Raw genomic sequence first — 22,500 nt, 5'->3', positions numbered from 1 at the left:
GATCCAAAGGTCTATAGTCTGCATGGTTTACGATCGGGTGGCCATGGGATTACTTCAGTCGTGATAAACGACGATTCCAAAGTTGCTTCCGAGAGATTATTGAAATTGCACGGCCGATGGAAAACTGATGTGGCAAAAGATATGTATGTTAAAGAGGCCGACTTTAGCCGTTAAAGTGTGTCGCTTAGACCAGGTTTGTAATGCTAAGTTCCGCTTGTTGAAATTGAATACTTCTTGTATACTATGTCCATTAAAAGTTACGTTTTGGGTTCGCTTGCGATCCTCCCATACCTGTGGTTCAGTTTGTTTTATGGATCTATAAGATGAAAATGATTTACGTTCGTTTGAACGTAGTGAATTAGAACGTAAAGATAATATTCGGCTTGTTTTGACCGCAAAAAAATCACCTTGAAAACAAAACGCAAAATTATGCATAGAAGGAGACTGGAGTCTAGCCTACGCCTTGGCATTTAGCGATATACCAAATATGGAAACAGACGGCTGGCGGTCGGTCATGTTCTTGAAGACCAAGGTTCAAGAATGTGTTTTCCACAACTCCAAAGTTAACTGTATCAGGAAATATTTTTTAACAGATTTGATAAATAGGAAGTTCAATACACTTAAGCAATAGTTACAGTCTTCGATCGAACTGACTCTTGCCTTCGATCGAATCGACTTTTGTCGATCGAAACGATCCTTCGATCGAAACAACTTTCGATCGAACTGACTTGCATTCGCACAAACACTGACGGTGCACGAAAGGTTGTTGTACTTGAGCAAGCTAACTACGGAATGAAAATGTAGAAATCTCACATAATCGAATGCCTTAGCAAACGAATTTCTACTCACTGAATGTTTGAGAGCCTCCAGTCGGTCCTTCATCCTGATAACAGTAAATCAGAACCTGTATCAGACTCAACCAACTCCCAACCTTGAATGCAGCTGTAGTGTATTGATTACTTAGTAATACTACTGCAACAAGGACATGATCATGATCACCTTATGTGAAAGTACTGCATGTTATCCCATGATGTGAAAGTACTGTTACCATGTAGAAGTAGAATAATCTTTGTGTTACAATATGAGATAATCGTTCAGTGAATAAAGGACATTACATTACATGAAAAGCAATGAAAGAGTGTGCGTCTCTTGACTTATGACTACACCACAGCAGCCTTCTTGGTCAGCGGTCTACTACTAGCAATAGCTAGATTCGTGATGTATGAGAATATGGTACCGTATACGATAGGCCGTTTTCGAAAATACCATAAAAGCCTTTTTTTGTCCCTCCACATTTTTCACAAGCATTGCTTTTGGTTTGTAAATCCCAAGAGAAACTGGAAAAAATGCTTATGCAAAATTTGGAGGGACAAACAAAGAGTATTATTGTATTTTCGAAAATGGCCTATTACCGTATTAAAATAGGCAATTTTCACAAAGGCGTCATTTGATTACAACTACCACAATTCAGTTTGTTTTTCTTTTCATGTTTAAATTCGGTATTCCCAGTGGGGTAAAAGTAACAATAGCTCTAATTAACATGAGACAAGCAAAACCTGAAGGATTCTGGTACTTGTAGTCATATGGCATCATCATGCAAATCATGAAATGTCCTATTCTGAATGCTTGGACACTTGGAAATTAAAGACAATCAGTTTCCAGCTTGACAACACTTGACGCTAAGCATTTCCGTATTAGATCATAAGACATATGGTATGAGCTAATAACCGAGATTGATTGAACTAATCAAAACGCTAGAAATGCAATATCCGAAAGATCGAGGTATATTGTGGTATACAAGGGTATATGGAGGTATGTAAGGATATTCAAGGGTATATAGGGTAGATACTAGTTATACAACACTTTTGAGTGGTATACCGTGGAATATCCCACGAGTCATTTGTATTTTGTTGGTAAAAGGCTTGTGTGTATACCAAGAAAATGCAAGTGAAGAGAGGGACATTCCATGGTATACCACGAAAAAGGGTTGTATAATAATTTTATACCATGCTATAGAAAATACAGTGACCAGCAAGGCACAATGGGAAGGTTGGATGTGATACCATTGAATTACACTGATTGATGGGAAGGTTCGGTGGAATACTGACGAATATACCGGTACAACTGCTTTCCTGCATTCCGATTGGCTACATTTTCTATGGCATGGTATAAAAGGGAAAATGGCGAAATGCAAGGGTATTCAAGGGTATATGGGGGCATACAAGGGTTTTTTTTTAGGTCTACAGAATAAAAGGGAAAATTCGGAGTATAACAAAAATATATATATTTATGTATAATAATTAACAATACACTGTAATAAGGGATACATAAAGTAATTACTCTTTGAATTATATAAGCAGGCGACTGTTGAAACTGTCTGCTTGTTTGGCTGCTCAGAGTGGAAATGAACCGAACAAGAGGTGTCCTCTTATGATATGGAAGCCATTTCTGATGAAGGAAACATTCTCAAGTTCCTTGGTTTGATTGTTTATAAAAAGTTCAAGAACATTAAATGGCGAACCAAACTGCGCTCGACTGCATTAGCTGACTTTCGTCCTGTTGACTACCTCCTGTTAGTCATGTGATATCCCTTTAAGCGGTTTTATCAGCTATTTTGAGGTTGATAGGTTTGCATTTATCAAAAAGCCGGGAGTCCGCCAGGGAGGGACCCGAGGGATGATGCGCAAGCAGCAGTTAATAAAAATTCCTGCAGTCGGATTAGTTGCAGGAGCGAGCGAAATTCGTCAATTGTAACACCCAAGCATTTTATTAGCTTTAGAAAACATATACTGAAATGTTAATCACCAGTTTCTGAGGTCCGTCCATATTGGGAAACACTGTGCACTTTGTATGTATTACAGCCAGAGGCTAGAGAACGAGCGCAGTAACCAAAACCTCGGGGCACTTATGTCTTTTCAAATCAGTCCCTCTCCCGAGGACCTAAATCCCCAGGGAAAAACAGGGTTATCCCTTTATCTTCTTACACAACAACAACATTACTTTGTATGTTAGGTAAGAGTACAATACTGTAAGTTGTTGTTGTTGCTTATCTTCTTACACACTCAGGACCCATTTGGCAAGATGATTCAGTTGGTAACTGACGTAATAAAAGTACAAGATGACTGACCTCAGTGAGTTAATAGTGTTCCATAATACCGAACGTTTTGAAGACAAATCACTAAAGAAAAACCTCTAGTGTAGTAAAGTAAAGTCACTCTATTTAACGTCGGTAGTTCCTTCAGCTACGAGGCTGGTATTAATGGCAGCCCTTGGTGCGCCCTTTACCACCCTTGCTCTGTCAGTGCTCCGTTTTAAGGGAATTTAAAGCTATAGCTACACGGATCAGAGGAAAGTTGAAACAGACGTTGAAGTCAGAGGGGATCGAACAGGGGACCCCTTGCTCTGAAAGCCGCGCACTAGCCAACTGAGCTACGCCTGCAAATGTTGGTTTTTGAGGAGAGGGGAAAAACGGAGTGCCCTGGGAAAAACCTCTCGAGGCAGAGACGAGAACCAACAAACTCAACCCACATATGGTGTAGAATCATCCACGAATCGATTCCGGGCCACATTGGTGGAAGGCGAGTGCTCTAACCACTGTGCCAGCCCTGCTCCCCTCAGTACACGATAATCTCTTTTTAAAAAAATATTTTTTCGGAAAGTCTCTGAGGAAAATCCACTTTTAAAGGTCTGTTAATTAAAACTTGACCTCCAGTTCTATTCCAAGCTAGAAAAACACTCGTGCACTAACAAAAAATGACAGTGCAATGGAAGGGGTTTTTTAAGGGTAAAAAGTGCAAATATTTTGTCACAAAAAAAGTGCGATCATATTGAATGAACTTGTACACTTTGTTTTCCCGATAACTTTCGAGACACATAAATAAGTTTTGGTCTTCGGTGCCTCTTGTGAATTTTGCCCGTCTCCTCTTACACCACTGTTATCCTCGCATGGTAGTTGTAGGAAAACTACGCAACTTTAAGGTATTGATTGGTCACACAATTGATCAATAATTATTAATATCAATCTAACGGGATGTCATCCATGACTTTTGTGTAAGATCGCCTGGCCTTAACACTGTTGAGAAATCTATCAAGGTAAAGCGTCCCTGCCCCAGCAGGCAAAACGTGGTTCAAATCAGAGGGATTTTTAGAGGCAGGATCAACCATTCTTCGAAATATGGCTTCTTCATTTCCTATTCCAAAGTCGGGTTGCTCCAAGATGTACTTCCAAGTTTTAATAACACCTTGGATACCATCAAGTATTCTGAGTTTCATGTTTGGTTCAGAGCTGATCCAGATTTTGCCATAAGCCATCTCCCAGCATTCATCTTCAAACATCATAGGGAGAACCTCTCTGGGGAGGTTATGCCTTTTTGTGATATCTCTAAGCTCTTCTACTAAGGACGTTTCCAAGGGAACAAGAGCTTTGATGTTACTTTCGGAGTCGTCAAAAGCGAAAACGATCAATTCTTTAACTGTAGCAAAGAAAAGATCTTTCAAGTCATGATAACGAAGACTTGAAGGTGGAATGATGCTTCCTTGGTTGGTCGTCTGCAACTTCCGGTTAGAATGAGCTTCTTGCTCTAATTCTTGCCTCGTTTTGGTCGAAGACATCGGCGTAGTACTTGTGGTTGCGGCAATGCAGTCAGCCTTCTTTGAAACTATAGCTGCATTTTTTTGTCTTTGTAGGAGCTATTTTCCAAATTGCGTCGGATTTGCAATTATCTGCTCAACTTTATCTGACAAGATCTCGAGAATCGAAGACCTTTCAATGTAATCTACGCCAAACAGGTTGAATGATTTTACAAAGAAGTGTGGCAAATTTTTCTCTTAAGGGCTTCGTGAAGGTTTCGAAATAACTTCATCTGTTGTTGTCCGTCCATATCACGGAACCTGTTTCTTCAATAGTTTGCAACAGGACTTTCTTCAAGTGAAATGTTACCATACCTTTCGGGTCAGTGGACAGATATACTCGATGGTATTTCTTCAGGCAGCGATACAATTCGCGCTGGGCGTCATTCATCTCTTTGCTTAACAGGAATTCTGCGTGAGAAAATGATATTCTGAAGTCACAGTCAGGGTTTCCACCTTTCCTTGGGGGCTTTACAACCAAATGGAACCCTTCCTGTATAATCTCGTTGACAACGCAAGATGATGGCCATTTGCGCGCTCTTGTGATCCAATCTTGCGATACCTTTGGCCATTCTAATGATCTTAAAGCAGGAACAAAGTCAAACCTGCCCTCAATGTCTTGCAACTGTGAATTGTCTGTGTCCTGGGATTCATTTCCTGACCGAGGATCATCAATTTTTGCGTCGGTCTCGTTTTCAAAAAGGTGCTTAAACCAGCGTTCATCAATTTTTTCTTCCCAGTCTCTTCCTTCGTCTTTTCTTTCGTTTTAATACACTATTTCCAGTAAAAGATTTAATTTAATTCTTTAACATTTTACAAAACTGGATGATTAGAAATTATGTTTACTTATAAGTTTGAGCTCTTTTAAGTATTTCACGCCTATTCCATCTCAATAGACCTTTTCACCGATACGGCGGCCATTTTGATTTCTATTGTTTCGAAAGACATTATGGGATGCTCAGGGGGCAAATTAATGTGTATTTGCCCCTTGGGCAGCCCATAATAGCTATTCGAAACAATATAAATCAAAATGGCCGCCGTATCGGTAAAAAGGTCTATTATGTTGTACATTATGGGCGAAGTATCCATTAAATGTATTGGTATGGACGGATTTGAAGTAAAGAGAGAGAATGAAAGATCCACCGCGGTGTGCCCACGTTGTCATCAAAACCTTAAATCATAGGACATTTCAAGTTGTTGTTTTGACGAGTACGGGTGAGAAGCTAACAAAAATGCGTGCAGCACGATCATTTTCCTTTTTTAACCAATAAAATTACTGCTTAATGGCGTTGTCGTGTTGTCCACATTCAATAAAGGTGGACAGCAAAAAAGCAATTGCCGTGACTTAATAAGGTGATTCCTCAGAAAAAAAAAGTTGTCGAACGATTTTCTTGAAACTTTCCCTGGATGTTCCCTTCGAATCCCTGTTTTGAGAACTACGATATGTCACCGTGCTTGTTTGAGAGATATAATGGACCAATCTTACCCCATTGATACCTGTACAGATACTAATCACGCGCGTTATTTCATCGGCTCAGGGTACATTTTGCTGTAGCTAAACGAGAGGGTTTTTAAAAGTAACACTTGAAAAAGCACCTGATTGGTAGAAAGTCTAGAGCATATGGAACACTGTCTTATGTAGTTTATGGAAAAATCACTCAACTTAAAACGACGTCGACTAAAAACGTTTCTCGAGTCGTTGTTTTGAAGATCATAATTTACATCCCTGTGTAAGGGACTTTGTGTACGTTTTTAGCTATATCTTTATTTTTTTAGGTATATCTTTTTTTCCTTCCGATAATTTTTTAAAAAATTTTTGTTTTAAAGGGGATAATTTGTACACCAAAATTATAGAATATAAAATATAGGTCACCGTGCTCGTTTAACCGTTTGGCTACTGGAGATTTGGCCGAAAAACACGTTTTGAAGCTAGTTGAGTGGTTTTTTGGTTACTGTCGTGCTGTTTAACAGCTAAATCTCCCTACAAACCCGTTTCCAGGTTGTACACTCCGCGGCCTTTTCAGCCAGCTGCAAAATAAGCGCTTGCAAAGTTCGGGCATGCGCAGAAAGCAAAATTTCGAATTTTTTGGGTTTAAAAGTAGCACAACACTTTCGACTTTCACTTTTTCGCTTTCTCTCCTTCCCTCTCTTTTCGCTTTCCTTGCCTCATTTTTTTTTTCAACTTGCTGGGCATTTGGTAGGCTTTATTTTGGTGGGAAAAGTTTCTGAGAAACCTTTCATCATCTTAGAATTAGGTGCTCAGAAAGGTAGGTGGGTAATGGAGCAAGCTTTTCATGGAGATTTCAGGTCAGTGTTACATGTTCTTTTTGGCCGTTTCTCCAGTTTCCTTGACTGAATTGTGCTCATTCTGGTATAGTTTGAAAGATCTCTTCTCTCTGCAAAAGTTAGTGGACAAAGCTGTTCCTGACCTTTAAAAGTGATGACGTCACAAGGGGTAGATGGGACCGTGGATAAAGCTGGACGTATTTTGCCAGATAGTAATCAAAGGGTTAAGAGTAAAACACCATCCTACCTGTCTATCTCGTGTCACGTGTCTGTCTATCTCTCCCATGTTCTCAGAATGCGCGCACTTATTCGCAAAGAATTATGGGTCATTTTCAACTTCTTTCAAATGTTTTGAAAACTATTTCAACGTGTATGATCAACTTACGCCATATTTTCAATGTTGTAAATTTGATCCAATTTATATATATTGACACACCATATGCGCAGTGCAATACTGAGGAATCACTTTGAGGACCCAGACCTCAGTAAGCTTGTTCCTAAGGTATCTTGTCGACGACAATGGAGACCCTAGGGACGAGGTTGAGACCTCAGAGGCGCATGAGGGTATATACCTCGTGCCAGTAAGCCATATAGTCGCCTAACATATAGTCGTCCATATGCCCTACTACGTATCATTACTGATCAACTGTCCATACCACTGTCCCTAGCACTTATCACCTGTCCCTACTACTGTTCTACTCCGTGCATGCGGCGAGAGCTACTGAAATTTAAATGACCAATCAGAATTCAGAGAGCGGGAAAAACCGTGCTATCAAACGTCACTTCAATTGTTCGCAATTATATAAGGGGCTAGAAAACCTTTTGAAAGGTTTTGTGGCAACTTTTTTTCAACAAACTATGGCGCCAAAACTGGGTTGCTGGCAAGCGGCCTTCGAACGTTCAGGTGTTGTGCTTAGTCTGTTATTTGTGCTTTTTCTAACTATTTTAAGACGAATTAATTATGATAATAATGAAAAGAGTTTAGTGCCAGAAGATGTCAAAACTGTATTGATAATGTATTTGTGTTAACTTCGCGAAAAAAAGACTTTGTCTGGCTCCAAATGCAGTTTCACGTCATTTATATGTAAATACTACAACTTATACTATCCAATTTTTTTTCTCCTTAAAATATGTTTTCCGTGTACCTATTACGGGTAAATAGAACTATTAAAAATGGGGGGGGGGGGGGGGGGTCACCGTGCTTGTTTCTTCACAACACTATGATAATGCATGGCAAAGGGGTAATTTGGGCTTCAAAATGATCATTTTCCGCAAAAGGACTGGGGCGAGTTCCAAAACAACACCTTCTTAACCGAGAAGAGTTATCATGATTGCTCTTAAAAGCTCTTGAAACGCAAAAAAGCGGCCTTTATTGCCTCTCTTCAGATGGCCGGGGTGAAACACCGCCATCTCCGAGTTGCAATGTTATGCGCAGTGCAAAACAAGGGAATCACCTTAAACGTTCGTTTTCTGGTCGAAATGTCTGCTGTAGTCTTTCATATCGTTAAAACATTGATGTGTTCGGGACATTTTTTCTCAGTGCCCGCTTAATACGGACACCTGGATAATACGGACAAGATGGCATGTCCCCTTAGTGTCCGTATTACCTGGGTTCCACTGTATCCATCTATCTTGATCAAACAAGCTTGGTCAATAAAGGATTTACTACATGGCTATACTTCTCTCTTCTCGTTTTCCATGTTTCCATGTCATATCACTTTTTGATTTTAACTGTTGTATTTTCTGATTCCTGTTGCAAAATACATTCACCAAACTCGTCCACATCTTTTTTGGCGCAGTAGTGAGAGCACTTGCCTCCCACCAATGTGGCCGGGGTTCGATTCCCAGACACGGTTCTCAATTCTCTACCATGGATGCACCGAGAGGTTTTCCTCCAGGTTTCTCTGGGGTACTCCGGTTTTCCTTTCTCTTCAAAAACCAGAATTTGATTTGATCTGCGTGGATTTGATGATTTCGATTCACATTGTCCCCAACTAGTGTTCCGGCGTTAGAAAATTAGAGACTTAAATAAAGTTCCTTTACACACAATTGTGCGATTTTACTAGAATCACTCTCAGGAATGCCTTTCATCCATAGTTTACACGTACTTCAAATGCAGCACCAAGCTACCAAATTGCGAAAGATAGGCTGATTGCGACCTGAAATATAACAAAATCTTCCATGTTTTTCTTCACAATAGCTTCAATTCTACACTTCATCGTGAATGATCTGCCGCTTGTAGTCTGGCTTCACAGCCTCTGTTAATGACTTGGCGTACATTTCTAGGCGCGATGTCATCTGAGAACAAAAAACATTTGTCTCTTAAAATACGAAGTAATCACAAACAGAATCTTAATTGAATAAGAAATTTACGTTTATTTACGCCAAACTTTCGGTTTAGCCTAGAGTTTGTGGATGCAATGCGAACTGTCTCTCATATTGTATCCATCACTTATCTACTCTGTAAAATGTTAATAAAATAGTAGTAATAAAATACAAAAAAAAATTAAGATACGTTAGAAACAACACTGGGAATTTCGTGTCCAACTCTTTGGCTGGATTGTTAAGTACATATGGAAAGATTTATTTGCTCAATACAGTACGTAAAATGAGGAAGAAGATACAAGTGTCCGAAAAGCTATCCATCCAGTTTCATTTCATTTAACTGAACCAAAAGGTTAGCCTTTCGGCCAATAGCCGCAAAGTTCTCCTCATTTTAAACAAGCGTTTCTATACGCAAAGGTCTTAAAGCTTTAACCTTTGCGATACCGACCTGAAAACACCACTTGTCTTTCACTTGTCTACACTGATTCAAGTCCACCTCAGTTACAAGAAGGCCATCACGAACTCTAGACAAACCCTAACGATGGAATATTAAAAAAATACATTCAAGACTTTCAAGTTTTTCACATGAGGACTATGCATCATAGGCCCATCTGATTGATTTACTGTCAGAAGTTGTTTTTTACAGGTCACAGGTCACAGGTGCTATTTCCATCAGAAAAGGGACAGAGAGTGCTTAAAATGTCTCTACAAAGCAGTAATTAGGTGAACATTGTTTTAGAATATACCACACAAGCTGAATAACTGTTAGACCAAAAACTTACTTTTTTTGAAATCCGAAGCGGGAAGCCATCTTGTTTCTCTTCGGCTGCTTGGAGGTGAATAACCTCCGAGCTAGCCGGCCAATCACCGTCCGCGAAAAGAACTATTTATTTGTGTGGTTTATACGAACATCGCTGTACGAAAGTCTTTTAATGTTCTTTTTCCGCCTCGATAGTTTTGTAGGAGTTTCAACTGCAGTTCATTGTATTCGGGTCTTGAAACCGGGATCTCCGGATCTAAAGGCAAGCGCCCTTACCACTGGGCCACACTGCCTCATGAAGATTTGTGTTAACATTTGTGTTAACTCCACTGGGATGAAACTTCCGATGCATGTAGGTGGGGAAAATCACCGGCCCCCGGCTCTTAATGACTGCCCTGAAGAAGATCAACCATTTGGCCACGTACCTTGAGGGTCGTCTTCTTTGAAACATTTGTACAGCCAACAGTTGTTCATTGATGTAAGAATCTTAAAATTATTGTTCCTAATTAGTTTGATATGACCGAGGGTGCCCTTGGTACAAACCCAGTAGGGGAATCGAGAAACAAAAGAAAATTCTCATTTTAGGCACACTTGCGAACAACAATCTGCCCCGGAATTCTCAGAGTGAGTCGCACCATTAAAATTCCATTATTGTCTCCGTGACCTGTGCCGTGTGGCAGGTAAAAAATACCTGCTGATTGACTTACAGGTGTGCGACTGCCATCGGGTGCACTGACGTAAGAAGAGCCTAAAAAGTAGAAGAAATTGCAGATGAGTCCACTTGCAAACATGCGTCTCTTTATAACAAAACGCTATAAAAAAGCCAAACACAAAAGAACTGTTTACGTAGCTAAGTCTTCTTTTGGATTATAGCAGTGTTTGAGGCAAGAAGCAGACCAGATTGAAACGTACCGTAAAAGTGTCCGAAGTCCTTATGAGCTGTGGAGACAGGGAAAAAAAAACAAACATTTATTGGGACAAATGTTTCAATACAGAAAGAAAGGAGTTGAAATGATTTACAAAGGATGAGTTCATTCTAGTAGCTACCTGGCTTTCCATCCCCTGAAGTAAACTCATGTTCAAAGACTTCCTGCAAATGGCAAAACGGAAATCAGGATACCCTTTATTAAACTGTAAAATATCTCAAATAGCCAGTGCCCCCTTTGAGATGTGATCTCTATCAATTGAGACCGACAAAAAGACACTCCTTTTAAATTTATCACAAACGTTCCACCGAACGCAAAATAAATAAATAAAGCAAAATCTTTTTCCACGGAATCAAACTGCACTATTTTGTATAGGTAGTTCAGCAATCTTCACTTACAGTTCCGACTCTGTTAATTGCCACAGTGAAGTAGTTATTGGCGATGGATGCGCAACGTGCTTCTATTGGCCACATGGGTTCACTAGAGAAACATAAAATACATGTACACACCATATCATCTTTGGTGCATATTCTATTGCAAATGGTACTGATTTATGCAAGGCGAACGTGAAATTCTTGCACGCAAAGTGTATCTAAAATTTGTTACTACAGGTAAGTTCGAACAGTTGATGAGCACAGAGTGACAATTCAGAGTTATTGTATATTGGAGATGTAATGCTTTTAGACTCAGGACAGTACTACACACTAGAGCCGTTTATATGAGAGAAAATAAGCCGCGGCTTACTCTGGCCGCAGCGTACATAATACGTGAAAGGAAGAGACAGAGGTAATTTAAAAAAAATCAGTAAAAAAATAAAAGATAACAAGCTATAACAAAATGATTATGATTATACGCTATTCTAACATCATCAGCTCAAAATAGTGCATTTTATAAAATCTATAAGTATAATATAAATAATGAAAAGAACAAAGTGAGCGAATGTGGGACAATGATTAACATATATCAAATACAAGGTGTTACAAATGAACCCACTGGGAACTTGGAAAAATCCGAGCCCCAGATGGGATTCGAACCCACGACCCTCCGTGATCTAGTACGGATGCTCTAACCACTGAGCTACTGGAGACTCTATGGTGAGCAAGGGTGAAATGTGGGTATTTGATATATGTTACTGTAATCATTGTCTCACATTCGCTCACTACAGTTCGTTACAGTCCTTGTGTCTTAGGAGAGTTGAGGTTCTAAAATCTGTACACCTTTTTCCGATGCCAAAGGGTTTGTTTTCTTAGATTTCCGACAAAAGTAGCAGAACATCGCCTCCTTTTCATAGCCCAACAACGTGTGATCTCGCAACCACGTTTTCTGGAAAGATCGTGTTTTCGTTTGAGCCCCATCTGTTTCTTCCTCATTAAAACACTGTTCTTCTTCTGTATTTTTTTGCTCTGGTCAATCTGGCTTCGATTTGAGGCAAAAAAGCTATCTATTGGACGAATACGTTTTCGCTGTGTTATTCGTCACGCTTGGTTGAAAATCAGTAGAGTGACTGAAAAGTGACTCTAAAATGAACGTAAAACGCACGATAAGATTCCTCCCACTGTCTGTGTTTCAGCTTGTAATTTTTGTACTAAACTGTATCTCTTCTTGTGTTCTTCCTTCTGAGTTTTCCCCCAGATTTTGAAGGGGACAAAAATGTCCCCTTTGCCGTATTTCAATATCAGTGCGGGATTGGCGCAATGGCGCAGCCTGGCTCAAACCCTGGTCAAAAGCATAAAAATCTGGTTAGCCAGTCTTCAGGAAAGCGATCCGAATGTGTTCAGATTTTCAATTAAACTGATTGTAGATTATGCATGTGACTTGATATTATTTGCTCATGAATGGGGCCCAGTTCAGGGGTGCTGGAGAGAGTTTTAAATTTATTAGTTCACACCTCAGAGCTCCAACTGTGGCTGAAGGATTAAAGCAGATTTCTGCACCATTGATTGCGTACATGAGCCAGTTGAGAGGATGATGGCGTCCATAACAGATGTTCACTGCAATCCTACCTACATGACAAAAGCAAAATCTGACAAGAGTAAAGTACAGCTTCAACTATATAAACACCGCAAAAGTGTATTTTTTTTTTTGAAACAAGTACAAAAGGTTTTCATTGAATACATAACAGAAGTTTACATTACACTTGAATACCAAGATACATATAAAAACACAAATACAACTTATAATGACATACAAGCCAAAACAGCTAATCGCATACTAACATGCATGGGAACTGAGTGAACAATCAAAGAGGGAGAATCAAGTAAATTGAATCATATAAATTTCTCAGCTTTGTATTTAAAATTAATCTTATTACACAAATTCAGACAAAATAATTGAGCTATCTTTTAGCTTGTTGAATAGATGTAATACATCATGTATAAAAAAGTATAGTTAAATTTTTTCACAGCCCCATTCCCAGCAAGGCTTTGCTTGAACAAGCCAAACACGATTTCTTTAGGTTCTGGATTAAAACTAGTATTGTTTGTAGCATTAAACCACCCCACCACTTGAGGAGTAAAAGACAAGGTGAATTGGCAGTCAAGAAAAGGCTGGTCTATGGAATCTTTTACTTTTAATTCCATATCTTTTCAATTTCTTTTTGGTCACTACAATTCGGTGAAGAAGTTTGAACTTAAATTCTCTTAGTTTTAATGACATCTTAAAAGATTCTCCCCATGAGGCACTATCAATTGGAAGTGGTTTACTCCAACGCTGTAAGCCAGCTGGAGTTGACTGGTGTAGTTTACAATTTAAAAGCTGATAAGTATCCCGAGATTATAATTTCTCTAAATTTAACTCTATGTTCTCATCTAGCATAAAAGATGAGGCCCCTTGGACAAAACCCTCCACTGCCGTGTTATCCATCTCTCCCACTTTTTTTGACTTAAAGCTTGGTATTGCGCTTAAAACTTGGTAGTACTTAAGAAAATTTGATTTACAGTTATACTTGGAAAGAAACTCCTGAAAAGTAGCGGCCTGATTCATGAAAAAGTGTAATGACACAGTGATATCTTGAGCTGAGCTGTAAATTGTTTTTTCTCCACTATAAACATCAGCAGGAGATAATTATTATTCTTGGACGTTACAGGTATGTCGGTGTTTCTTGACAGGGTATTGAATATATCTATTAACAAACGGGATGTCAGACATGTCGGGGCCAATAAAAAAACAATGAACTGTCAAAACCTAAGAGGTTTTGGAAGGGTTTGACTTAAATTATTAGTCAAGACAATAATAATTATTATTACATACCAAATTGTGTCTGAAAAACTGGGTGTCCTGTGTCACCCTCCATGTAATATGTGGACTTTGAGAAACATGAAAACAAAAAAAGTTAAGCAATGCTCTCCTTTGAATTGCAGAGTCTGAAACTATACAAATGGGTACTGCAATATTACAAATGAAGGATATTATTATTTAAGAAGACAACTTAAAATTTAGTAGAGAATTAGTAACTGTTGTTTACGAATGGCAAACCTAAAGAACCTATCCAACAGGAACTTCTTTTTAAACCAACCCCAATACACTCTTCAATTCTACTCATTGCAAGTAAAGGCACTCGGATAAAGGGTAGAGATGACACATCATTGTTCACAACTATACCAGTCTGGCAGTCTGTCAGTCTAGAATATCTAACTCCACTAAACTGGCCTTCTTTACAGCTAGCGTAGAAAGCATACTACTATATGGCGCAGAAACCTGGACCATGAAGAGAGACCTACAAGAACGACTTGATGGCACCTACACTAGGCTTCTTATGAGAGTGCAGGATCACCAAACCAAGGAACAAATATAAGGGGAATATTCCCCAAATATCAACCATCCTCGCACAGAGAAGGGTACGCTTCGCAAGCCACTGCACTCGAGCACAGGACCAACCAGTCTCGAGGGTGATATCCTGGGGACTCCCGTGCTCCAACAGAGGGAGGCGACCTTTCACCTACATGGATGTTGTGGCTTGGGACTTAAATCTTTCAGTGGATCACATATGTAGCCTGATGAAGGAAAAAGAACTCTGGCGTTCTCTTGTTCAATCCATCTCGACTGCGGTCGATAGATGATGATGAAGATGATAACAGTATTAAAATGAAAAGTACTGCAAGATCAAAATATTGCGAGTTGATAACCATTACTCCTAAGAGGAAACATCACAAGGGATTGAAGTTATTGGAAGTTGTAGAGGTTAAAGAGCAAGATCTGACTCAAACGACTGCAGTGATATAGGGCTAAGTTGTACATTTGACTCTTACCATGGAAAAAAATAAGATGATGCAACTCATTACCTCATTAAAATCTCCAACCCTTGGAATGTGATTTTTTCTTGTTTTTCCTAAGACTGACCCATTATTTGAAATTATAACTGCAACACATTGTAACAAAAATAATCATTGTACAAACCACAGACTGATCAAAAAACCCACGCAAACACAAAGAAAGCAATTGAAAGTAAACTTAGTTGCTTTCACACATGCAAATCACCTTGCAGGAGGCAATTAATAATCATAAATCACAAAAAATAAAAAACTTGCTCTTATTACATTTTATGGAAAAAGTATATGTGCATGACCCTCAGTTAAAAGCATAAAAATTTAGAAGTATCACCTCAGTCAACAAAAATAAATTAATCACCATACCCAGATTAAAAAGCTGGCATTACGAGCCCTGACCCTGTGTCACAGTATCAATTTGGAGATTGTGAGTTTCACAATCCTTCAAATTTCTGTGCTACAAACACCCTTTGATGCAGCTGCACCAAACCTTCCTTAGAAATGAACGCCATTAGCTAGTAATCATTTTTATACCAATTTATTGCACATTACTATTAGAGCAGTTTTCAAATGATTGTCAAAAGTAATCATGCCATTGCTGTGGTTTTAGTTTTGCTTTGTTATAATTTCTCATTAACTCTATACAAGATGATGAGTAATTACTCTTAGACTGCCAATCAGAAGTATAACATAGTATTCATTTAACTAGCCAATCGAATCGATCAGTAAAACAATGATTAGTATTGTTTTTGCATTACATCATCTCTCTCATGCTGTACAGCACTTTATTCTGTGTAAACACAAACAGCATGCATTTTCTTTAGTTTTTTGTTGTAAAAATAGGTTTTAAGAATAAAAAGTAACAACACTATCCGACGTTTCGGAGTAAGACATGACCCCATTATCAAGGTTAAACTGTACTGGAAAAATTCGCAATTTAAATACAACGGGCGTTAGGTCAAAACAAAGACATGCATAAATGGAAATTAAACGATAGTTGCATGTCTTTGCATGCATGTCTTTGTTTTGACCTAACGCCCGTTGTTTTTAAATTGCGAATTTTTCCAGTACAGTTTAACCTTGATAATGGACTCATGTCTGACTCCGAAACGTCGGATAGTGTTGTTACTTTTTATTCTTAATACGTTTTCTAAATCGATCCTTCTTAAAAATAGGTTTTGAAAGCCTTAATTAAGTTGTGAATTACTTTGATTCCTTACTGACACAGAAATGCAAAAGAAATATAAAACAAGAAAAATCTCACAACCATTCTGTTTATTTTTGGCTGTGATCAACGTGGATGCCATTTTTTTTTAGCACAACAACAATGCCGAGTGTTGTTTTTGCTTGCATCGGAGAATCAAAGCCAGTCTACCATCGCTAGGTCATAAAAAAGCCAGGCCTTATAACATTAAATTAAATCTTTTCCCAGGGAATCTGTAAAATGTCAGCTTCTCTGAAAAGAATGTCTTCCGTTTCCGTTTTTGGTGCAATGAAGACCAAAGCACAACAACAGGACTGCGTGTTAAAAACTTTGTTAAAAAAAGAGAGAGAAATCAGCAACCAAAGCATTGGATGTGAAATGGCCAGCAAAGATACACATGTATCTAAAAAAGCGGGAATTTCAAATACAAAAGAAATGGGTAGCATGCTAAAGAAAGCTGCTGATTAAAAAGTATTTTTCAACCTTGCTCAGAGCCCTGGTATTACAGTGCAAAAACAAATTGCGAATTTCTAAGGAAATTCTTTAGTGTGTACTCCTTGAACAAGTAAATTCTGCTCCTTGAACAAGTAAAAAGTAGCCACAATCTCAATCATTTAGTTTGTTACTGTTTTCAAAGAAATGCAGCTCTAAATTAGAGGGATTCAGATGGAAATGCGATTGAAAATTCCCAGTTATAATGGCTTGGCAATAATGGCTTGATTGGCTAGTTATTCACTTGACATCAGAACATGATAGAACATAGACCTTATTCATAAATGGCGGTCACATTTATAATTCTTTTGTCCAAGTGCAAATTAGCCTACCAAGCCTCACTTTAGAGCAAGAATTCTTTTCAATTCATTGTATGGTATCGAGACTTGGTAGGCTAATTTGCACTTGGACAAAAGAATCATAAATTGACCTCCATTTATGAATAAGGGCTATTTTCTATGATTGGCCAGGAATTACAAAGTAATTGCAGGATTGGTTTTACTCTTCATTGACTAGCTAATACTGCAGTTAATACTAAATACTGTTTGTGGTTGGCTGAAAATGATAATTGCTTGCGCTTGTGATTGGCTCTGTAATAATATTGCATTCCTTTTGGTTTTTGGACAGTCAATTGAAAACTGCTCTATAAAGCAAATTATACAAATATAGGAATCAAATATGCACCTGCAGTGTTGAAGAGTTTTTCTTGATTAACAACATCTCTTTCCAGAATCGGACAAACGATGACCATGTTGTGCTGTTTGGCAAGCTGAGAGATGAAACTGTTACTTATATCAATAAACCGAAGAAAAGTTTGCAACAAAGTCATAAAGTTTTTTGCCTTTGTACTGTATTTATAATGAAAAATGTTATTTTACCTCCTGGCACAGCTTAATGGTAGATCCGTCTTCAGCTGACTCAGCCAACTCAGTCCACGGATGCTTTTCACGAGTACAAAAAGCAAATGGCATCGCTATATGGCAAAGAAAACAATTCTTATTTTGAGAAAAATGTCACCATTACAAGATACCTACTACATAAAGCAGAGGCTTCAATACAAGTTGAAGTTGGCGGCTGGTTTGATTGAAATTAAACTGACTGACAGGGCTGTCAACTCTCCCGGATAATTAGGGAGACTCCACATTTTGGATCGTATTTCCCAGTTTCAAGATTACAGTCTAAAATCTCCTGATTAATCACCAAAGTTTGTCATTTCTAGCGAGAATCGAGTTTCACAACAATAAAATCTCAAATACATCGTGTTATTTTTCAAGAGTTATTTTAACATCGATAATAACAAATTTTGAACATTTCATAAACCCTGGAAAACAGTTCATTGCTATTGACGGATTGTAATTTAAGCAATAATGTGATTGGTCCAAAATAAACCAATCAAATTAAACATTGCAAGGCCAAATGACATCTTTTTCGCGTTTTTTTTTTTACTTTTTTGCTTAGGTTGCGTACTTGTGTCAAATCGCGGAGATTGAACATGTCCATTGATTTTACTTTGCTTCAGAGGGAGTAATGTTAGGACTTTTAACTTTTGGTTTCCAAATTGTGAAGACAAATGTAGCTGAAAAAATTGTAAAGATTCCTGATTTAAATATCATACGTTGAACGGAGTTAGCAAGTATTTTTCATGTAAAAGACGTCATATGATGTCACAGGTGTTATGACATCATCATCTATTATCCCATCCCTACCAATTCTCAATATTTGATGACTTTGAGGGTTAACAGCCCTGGACTGATATAATCTTAGGTTTGAAAGAATCTGCCTTTAATTACTTCAATTTAGGGAAAAAAGTGGCCGACTTCTCTGAGTGAAGAAGCCGACACTTTTGTCAGCTGTTGGTAAATTTATTATTGAAACCACTACATTCTAAGGAAAACCAAATATTTTGAAGTTAGGATTAAAAACTAAACATGCAAATGAGACAGTAAATTTGTGCTGTCGTCATTTTATAAGTGATAAAATTAGAGGTACAGCATTTATTTTACAGCACATACTCCAGCATTCCTGGAAACAAATGATGTTCACACCACAAAGGGCTGCAGTATCAGTTATTTCTTTTATTCTACCATGAAGAGCAGACAACTGTAAAATAAGACAACAAATTCACTCAAGAGATGAAAATAGATAGTATTAATAAATTTACCCAAGTTTTGCTTTATCTAAGGGGCAAGAGCTAGAAGTGTTGTTTAAGTGAATAATGATTATGAAGTTTGTGATGGTGATAATAAAAAGGTAAAGTCTTTTTTGAAAGCCTAGAGAGGCCCACCAGGCCGGCGCTTATCTCCGGTTTCTATTAGACTATAGCATGAAGCGACTCCCTCTTAATGGGATACTAGTCCATCGAAGGGTTACCCCAAACATTTTTGTCGGTACCCATTTATACACCTGGGTGGAGAGTGGCGGTAAATTGGGAGTAAAGTGCCCAAGAACACAACACAATGTCCCCGGCCAGGACCTGAACCCAGACCACTCGATCCGGAGTCAAGCACTCTAACCATGAGGCCATTGTGCCTCCCACAATGATGGTGATAATACCCAGTATTAATTATACTGATATTACACATTTTTACATTTGACACATAATCAAATGTACCTTTCAACCTTAACCCTTACTCTCCATGAATGACATCTATAGATCTTAGTTTGCCTAATGCTAGACAAATTTAGGGGTGATTAGGGGTTAATATACCTACCAACTTTTTCTGAGATATAGGTGTGAGATTTTTATCCTGGGAGTGCTAGGATTTTTGAAGGCAGCACGATCATTTCCGAAGTTTTCCGAAGACGTCCGAAGTCTTCCGAAGTCTGTCGAAGACGTATAAACACGTATAAACGCGAGCTCGCTCCCAGTGCTTTTCACTTCAAAAATCAGAGATCGTGAGGAAGGTATTGTCATTTATTTATTTTACACATGGTTTTCGTTCCTTACATGGGTCTGAGTTAACATGTTTTTGGAAATTGTGGCAAGCAAGACGGCAACAACTCACATTTTCCAATCAGGCATGAGAAATTGGCCCGCAAGCGTGACCCTGCGTGAAATCGAAGTTTTCAACCCGCAGGCGTGAGACTCACACCTAAGGCGCGAGAGTTGGCAGGTATAGGTTAAGCATATCCTCAGTGAAAGGTCACTTACAGATCCTGCCCTAAAACCTGGAATATGAAAGTTAGTTTTAAATGTGTAATTAAACACTTTCATGTCCAAGGGGGCCCGCATTGACAAGTAAAATTGTCTGGGGTTATGACAGTTAATTCTATAAGTGTTAGATAAACTAATCTCTGTATATTTCCGTGTGAAGCAAGAAGGCTTGAATTTGGTAAAGTCAAAAATACTTTGACGCACTTTTCAAAGCTAGAAATTATGCCATTTTAATAAAATTATTTAACCTCTTGAGTGGATGCAGACGTTGTCAAAGGGGTCATAGTTTGTGAATGGAAGATGTTGTTAAATACCTGATTTGCTAGTGGTGCATTTGTGGGCAAAATTATCTTATTTTGCACAGCACCTACTCTAACAATGCGAGGCTTTCGGAGTTGTTCTTCCTGGACACCAAACTTGTATCCAGCCAGTTCAAAGTTTCTCTCTTCTGCCAAACTCAATGCCTCAGAGGGTAACTCTAATTTGCTACTCAAAAAGTGACAAACAAAATTAAAAGTTAGCTCTATCAATTTACATTAAGCCTTTCAAGTTGTCATTTGGCCATGCAAATCGACCGAATTAAGATGGGTGTGAGGGGGCAGTGGGGCGCAAAACAGTGGGTAGACTTCATACCAAGTGCTGTTATTCCGATTAGACCTTGCTAATTAGGTATTGTTATGTTCGCTTTGTTCTTTTGTTTTGTGGACATTAATTATTTCGGACCGGTACATGAGAGACCAGGCAAAACAGCACTGGGCAAAAACTGTACGGATCTTACGACAGACGGAGAGGAGATCGTGCGCTAGTAAAAGATTCACGACAAAATACCTCACTGGTTTGCCATACAAAATCCTATTTACTTCCTCTAGTTCCCTCGGTGGAAGATACTTTTCCAAACAACTCTCCAAGCTCGTAAATTCACCTGCCATATTTTACAAAACTCACAAGCTAATAAGATGACCGCGCGTGACAACGTTCCAAAGATCGTATGATGTTACTTTATTTCTGTCTAGGGTGGGGAGAATTCATTAGAAACTGTCAACGAGTTACTTTTGAATTTCATTCATAAAATGTCAAAACATTTTAACTGTAAAAAGATTGTTTTTAAGAAGTAAAAATTAAAGCGTGGAAGAACCAACATAAACTAAAACAAATTTTTTGAAATCTAGAAACTACTGAAACTATCCCCTCCCTAACGTCCTTTTTTTGTAATTAAAGAACTTTAATAAAATTGCAAATTGTCTGAAATTCTTGACTGCCTATTTATTTACGCTTTGACTTTATTCGTTTTGAAGTCCTATCTTCAGTTTTTAATGAAACACAATTTGAATCTCTTTTAGCCGCTTTCCCGAATCCCAGATCCAAGGCTGTGACGTGGCGCGTCGAATTATTGGTCTCCTGTTGGGAAGGACTTTGCGATGGCGTCGGTTAGGGAGGAATTACCGAAGTTAATGTGGAAACCACAGCCTGATCGGGCAATTAACATTCAAAGGTTCAAATCATTTGTGAATCACGCGTATGATATTCATTTAGGTTTGTATAACGCCTTAAAAAGTCAATTAATAGTTCAGATAAATCAGGATAAATTCATGCGCCGATCTGAAAGCTTGACTGGTCGGCCTAGCTTATTTGCCGAACGCTGAATGGTTTGCTTTCAATTATGGTAGTGCCCCCTTTTGAAATACGGCAGGTCTAAAACACAGGTCACATTCCACAGGTCACTCGTGACCCACAACCCTCAATTTGGCAAACCCTAGGCCTAAAAACCCTAATTAGGCCTAAGGTTAGCCAAATTGAGGGGTAGGGTTACTTTCCAAAAGGTAAAACAATGACCTCTGCAGGAAGTGACCTGTGAAATGTGACCTGTGTTTTAGACCCGCTTCAAAATACCATAACCCTCTTTGTTTGCTCTCCAAAGTTTTGCATAGTCATTGTTTTTATTTCTCTTGGGACCATTGTAAGTGTCAAGAGAAACTGGAAACAATACGGATGTAAGATTTTGGACGGAATGCACTTGGTGGGGTCCAGTTAATTCTGTGGAATGGTGTTCTGCATTATTTTTGTTGAGGTCATCCTTTCCTGTCCCCCCAGAGAGGGGTACTCCCTTGATAGGTGTGGAGATGCTCGTTGTCTCTCTCAGGGGTGTTAATTTTGGATTTTGATCTCTCTTAGGATGTTCTGGGCAAAACACAATTATATGTAGCTGTGAAGGTCTTGTATAGAGTGTTTTCACATGACGTCATAGGTTTTCTAATTCTTTTATCCATACCAGGTAAGAAAGTTACTTAGAAGTAAATCTTTTTACCAGTTTAGGCCCCACAGCGTTTTTTCGTTTTGAGAACACAGCATTTTGAATTTTTGCCTTGCATGACACCAAGATAGTAACTGAGATAAAGCTGTCTGCTTCCAAAAAACAGTTTTGCCTTGTTATTTTTGGCAAATTAAGCATTAAAAGCTGT

The 22,500-nt window shown here is 38.6% G+C and overlaps 3 protein-coding genes, 1 long non-coding RNA gene and 1 pseudogene across 6 annotated transcripts in view; 2 read left to right on the top strand and 3 right to left on the bottom strand.

Moving 5' to 3' along the window:
• The window catches only part of LOC137975694 (uncharacterized), a 5,050-nt gene extending 4,696 nt beyond the window's left edge, over positions 1-354 (top strand). Inside the window, exon 2 of the mRNA XM_068822847.1 lies at positions 1-354. This exon is cut by the window's left edge and continues 3,404 nt beyond it. The gene's annotated coding sequence lies outside the window, so the exon portion shown is untranslated.
• LOC137974743 (syntaxin-1A-like) overlaps positions 1-1,187 on the bottom strand; it is a 33,552-nt gene extending 32,365 nt beyond the window's left edge. Inside the window, exons 1-2 of the mRNA XM_068821703.1 lie at positions 1,000-1,187; positions 850-883 (exon numbers count right to left, since the gene is read on the bottom strand). Coding sequence (XP_068677804.1) covers positions 850-883; positions 1,000-1,019 — 54 coding nt within the window. The 5' untranslated portion in view covers positions 1,020-1,187. The remainder of the gene's footprint in view (positions 1-849; positions 884-999) is intronic.
• Positions 1,188-4,017: 2,830 nt separating this feature from the next.
• On the bottom strand, positions 4,018-6,120 carry LOC137976763 (uncharacterized; annotated as a pseudogene).
• A 2,824-nt stretch (positions 6,121-8,944) lies between these two features.
• Positions 8,945-21,028, bottom strand: LOC137977114 (beta-ureidopropionase-like). The gene is made up of 14 exons (XM_068824394.1): positions 20,870-21,028; positions 20,356-20,527; positions 18,900-18,987; positions 17,766-17,860; positions 17,572-17,656; positions 15,207-15,283; positions 14,176-14,230; positions 12,815-12,929; positions 11,325-11,406; positions 11,048-11,090; positions 10,913-10,939; positions 10,708-10,748; positions 9,689-9,775; positions 8,945-9,213 (listed from the first exon to the last, which is right to left on the bottom strand). The coding sequence occupies exons 1-14, from the start codon at positions 20,968-20,970 to the stop codon at positions 9,124-9,126; spliced, it is 1,158 nt and encodes a 385-aa protein (XP_068680495.1). The 5' UTR covers positions 20,971-21,028; the 3' UTR covers positions 8,945-9,123.
• A 269-nt stretch (positions 21,029-21,297) lies between these two features.
• LOC137977116 (uncharacterized) overlaps positions 21,298-22,500 on the top strand; it is a 12,193-nt gene continuing 10,990 nt past the window's right edge. For 2 of the 3 annotated variants that reach the window (XR_011117796.1, XR_011117797.1), the window contains exons 1-2: positions 21,298-21,574; positions 22,214-22,313. This is a non-coding gene — a long non-coding RNA (uncharacterized lncRNA). The remainder of the gene's footprint in view (positions 21,575-22,213; positions 22,314-22,500) is intronic. The other variant, XR_011117798.1, reaches the window with a different exon arrangement.

The sequence above is a fragment of the Montipora foliosa genome, chromosome 11 (genome assembly GCF_036669935.1).
Source record: "Montipora foliosa isolate CH-2021 chromosome 11, ASM3666993v2, whole genome shotgun sequence".
Taxonomy (NCBI): domain Eukaryota; kingdom Metazoa; phylum Cnidaria; class Anthozoa; order Scleractinia; family Acroporidae; genus Montipora; species Montipora foliosa.
Note: the sequence above shows the minus strand (reverse complement) of the source record. Positions and strands in the feature narration are given on the sequence as shown.

Excerpts from the sequence above, each read along its gene's own strand:
- LOC137977114 (XM_068824394.1), bottom strand. The coding sequence starts at position 20,970 with ATGGCAGGTGAATTTACGAGCTTGGAGAGTTGTTTGGAAAAGTATCTT. Across the intron at positions 15,284-17,571 it reads AAAACTCTTCAACACTGCAG|TTATAATTTCAAATAATGGG; the intron begins GTGCATATTTGA and ends AATGTGTTGCAG. Across the intron at positions 14,231-15,206 it reads GGGTTGGAGATTTTAATGAG|TCCACATATTACATGGAGGG; the intron begins GTAATGAGTTGC and ends TGTTTCTCAAAG.